The 4,205-nt window shown below is 34.0% G+C and overlaps 1 protein-coding gene across 1 annotated transcript in view; it reads right to left on the reverse strand.

The window, feature by feature from the left end:
* The window catches only part of LOC106469446, a 38,975-nt gene that overhangs the window by 23,098 nt on the left and 11,672 nt on the right, over positions 1 to 4,205 (reverse strand). Inside the window, exons 5-6 of the mRNA XM_022397964.1 lie at positions 1,818 to 1,996; positions 424 to 504 (exon numbers count right to left, since the gene is read on the reverse strand). Of these exons, the coding sequence (XP_022253672.1) occupies positions 424 to 504; positions 1,818 to 1,996 (260 nt within the window). The remainder of the gene's footprint in view (positions 1 to 423; positions 505 to 1,817; positions 1,997 to 4,205) is intronic.

The following is a 4,205-nucleotide window of genomic DNA, read 5'->3' on the forward strand; positions in this document are numbered from 1 at the left end:
AATTTTGTCAATTCATCATATACTGACAACCTTGTTATTTTCACACACAATGTATGTGAAGTGTGAATTTTGTCAGTTCATCATATACTGACAACCTTGTTATTTTCACACACAATGTATGTGAAGTGTGAATTTTGTCAGTTCATCATATACTGACAACCTTGTTATTTTCACACACAATGTATGTGAAGTGTGAATTTTGTCACTTTATCATATACTGACAACCTTGTTATTTTCACACACAACGTATATGAATGGTGAATTTGGTCGCAAGTTTCACATAAATGAATAAGATTAAAGCAAATTATTTTTTGACGTTATTTTATGTGGATCCATCTCACCAACATCATACCATGACTGTTATTTTTGTTCCTATTGTTAAATCAGTGGATGAATACAACAGTAAATCTTATCAAATATCACCTCAGAACTAAGCTCCGTATCAGCAGTGTGGTAAAGATGAGAAAAAGTGTCCAGACCACACCCATCCGGGTCGCCTCGAACCTGGAAGAGATACAAACAAAAAATAGCATCAGTTTGTAATTGTAACTATAAGATTATTTTGTTAATGTAATAATACCATTCTTAGGCAGTAGTCACTAACTTGTAATGAATGCTAGCTGCCTATATATATATATCAAATTAACCCAGTGATTAACATAGCTAAGTTAATATACCATCCTTATAATGTCCAAGATGCACTGATTCATTAGTTCAGTACTCTCATCATTATGAATATTAATAACAACACAGAAATTGTGTATATTTCTTCTTCGATGCAGGCACGACAACTGGAATATTTTGGAAATCAAACCCAAAACCTTAACCTGAATTATAGTTGTTTTTGTATTCTGTTAAAGTTGTCTAATTATCTGTCATATGGCACATAAAAAATAATTTAAAAAAACAACAAAAATGTCTACCTAAAAAAAAAAAAAAAAAGTCTTATAATTCTTAAAATTTACATATTTAAGTTTGTAGAGGAATTTTGGCAAAAAGTGATGTTTAACCAAAGTTTGTTTAAGTTGTGTTAAGTGGGATATCTATTCTTAGTTGTCACTAATTTTGAACTGACAGACTAGCCGGAAGGTACCTAATCAACACCAACTCTTGGGGTGCTCTTGTCCGATCAAATAGTGGGATTTGACCATCAATCTTATAACACACCCACGACTCCAAAGTGTGTAGCAAAATTTTGTGGCAACAGGGCTCAAACTATGAATTCTAAGATTGACAGTACGGGTATGCAAGCCACTTGGCCACCCACTCCCCCAATCAACTAACACATTTCTTTGTAGCTTTTCTGTGGTAAATAAAAAGTAGGTTATCTGTCTCTAAATACTTATCACTAAAGTACATTAACTGCTGTTACTTGAAGATATATTAAAGGCCGTTACTTGAAGATATATTGAAGGCTGTTACTTGAAGATATATTAAAGGCTGTTACTTGAAGATATATTGAAGGCTGTTACTTGAAGATATACTAAAGGCTGTTACTTGAAGATATATTAAAGGCTGTTACTTGAAGATATATTAAAGGCTGTTACTTGAAGATATATTAAAGGCTGTTACTTGAAGATATATTAAAGGCTGTTACTTGAAGATATATTAAAGGCTGTTACTTGAAGATATATTAAAGGCTGTTACTTGAAGATATATTAAAGGCTGTTACTTGAAGATATATTATTAATAACTGAAATATTAATTTACTTCTCTTCCTGTGGTGACAAAGTTCAACACTATTTTTTTTCATAATTTAAAAGATTTACAATAATACAGTGATTAACTTTCAGATGTAAAAATAATTCAATAATCACCTGAGAGTGATGATCAGGTCTAGCATTCTGAGATTTTGAACGTCTTCTGCCACCAGGTGTCTTAATGCTTTGGTTAGATGAAGTTTTGAGTTGACACCTATCTACTGCTGTATCCCAATCTGTACTTCTGATGTTAGATCCCGAAGAAGATCTCTCAAGCCTGTTGGAACGGCTGCACTCTATAGATAAGGAAGAATTTTAAACAAAAAAAAAGGTTTACTTTTTTTATGTGTTATAATCAAACAGAAAAAAAACTTCACACAAGTAAACTGAGTAACTAGAGTCAGGTGAGCCAACTCAATCGAAATATGAAACTTAGCATTACTGAAAAAAAAATAAAAGCAAAAATTTAGAAACAAAAAAAAAGGCATGAAAATTGGGATAATATTGGATTTGCTCATTTGATAAGTTTCTCCAACACAGCTTTTCTTTACTCAACGGCTTTCTTAGTTCCAAAATTAAAAACAGTCTATTTAAAAGTGTTAATCTAAAATGCATGAATTTAATGAAACCTTTCTCGTCGTAAAAAAAAACAAAAAAAATCTTTAAAATAGCATTTAAAAATGAATATGATATTTGGGATATAAGGTAAAAAATGGACATTCACAGCATGAGTCAGCCTCTGCTGATTAGTGGATAAAATAAATAAATAAAAAATCAGTGAATCAGTTACATACAGTTAGAATACTTATCAAATAAAAAAACTGTCTTTTATCTTACCGATTATTTGTTTCCTAAGTTGGGTTCGAAGTTACCTGAAGAGTTCTATCTGTGATTAGCTGTCTATAATTTTGAACTGATAGACTAGAGGGAAGGTAGCTAGTAAATACCACCCACTGTTAACTCTTAGGCTCTTTTAATTGATTTAACTGTAACTCTTATAAAGCACCCACAACCAAAGAAAGGAGCATTTTTTTTGGCAGCAACAGGACATGAACCACAAACTTTCAGATTACCAGCCCAAGCATGCTAACCACTATGTCACTGTATTATTGTAAATGAAAACATGACCACCTCATCATATCTACTGTCATCAATCCTACCTGTCATGAAACAAGACTACGGATGTTTAAAACATGTCTTGTCACCAAGTTAAGGAATGATTCCACCATGGGAATAGAATAATGTTGACTGGGATGGACAACCATCTAAGGAATGACTCAACCATTCCACCATGGGAATAGAATAATGTTGACTGGGATGGACAACCATCTAAGGAATGACTCAACCATTCCACCATGGGAATAGAATAATATTGACTGGGATGGACAACCATCTAAGGAATGACTCAACCATTCCACCATGGGAATAGAATAATGTTGACTAGGACGGACAACCAGCTAAGGAATGACCCAACCATTCCACCATGGGAATAGAATAATGTTGACTGGGATGGACAACCATCTAAGGAATGATTCAACCATTCCACCATGGGAATAGAATAATGTTGACTGGGATGGACAACCATCTAAGGAATGATTCAACCATTCCACCATGGGAATAGAATAATGTTGACTGGGATGGACAGCCATCTAAGGAATGACTCAACCATTCCACCATGGGAATAGAATAATTTTGACTGGGATGGACAGCCATCTAAGGAATGACTCAACCATTCCACTATGGGAATAGAATAATGTTGACTGGGATGGACAACCATCTAAGGAATGACTCAACCATTCCACTATTGGAATAGAATAATGTAGATTGGGATGGACAACCACCTAAGGAATGACTCAACCATTCCACCATGGGAATAGAATAATGACTGGGATGGATAACCAGGCATTGACACTCTTTCAGAATTAAGTGGGAGGGGGTTGCAGAGGTATAAGGAGGAGCATAAACAACATTTCTTTTATACATAAAATAAACAAGTGATGTTAAGCAACTGCCCACTGCCCTGTCTAAATGATACTCCTGCAGCCAAAAAGCTTCAAATTACAAGCACAATACAGATCTGTTGTATTGAATAGTACTGTTACATAAATCAACGAGAACAGTAAACCAAGAAATCTATACTATTACAACAAGCAATCTAAAAAATGAAATGAAAAACTAATGCTGGCCAAGGAAGTCAAAACACATTGTTCTCTAAAACAAATCCAGTTAAAACCTCGTCCGTGAGTTCAAACAAACTTTTTCATTTTGATATTAAAGAAACACAAAAAAATGCAAGAAGTTCATGCTAGTTGGTCTTGTTTACAAAGTTACGTCTTACACACCTTGGTTATTAGAGAGTCAATGATGGAGAACAGCACACACTTATTCTTGTTTACAAAGTTGCTTCTTACACACCTTGGTTGTTAGAGTCAATGATGGAGAACAGCACACACTTATTCTTGTTTACAAAGTTGCTTCTTACACACCTTGGTTGTTAGAGTCAAT

This window comes from Limulus polyphemus, unplaced genomic scaffold, assembly GCF_000517525.1.
Source record: "Limulus polyphemus unplaced genomic scaffold, Limulus_polyphemus-2.1.2 Scaffold3491, whole genome shotgun sequence".
In the NCBI taxonomy this organism is placed as follows: Eukaryota; Metazoa; Arthropoda; class Merostomata; order Xiphosura; family Limulidae; genus Limulus; species Limulus polyphemus.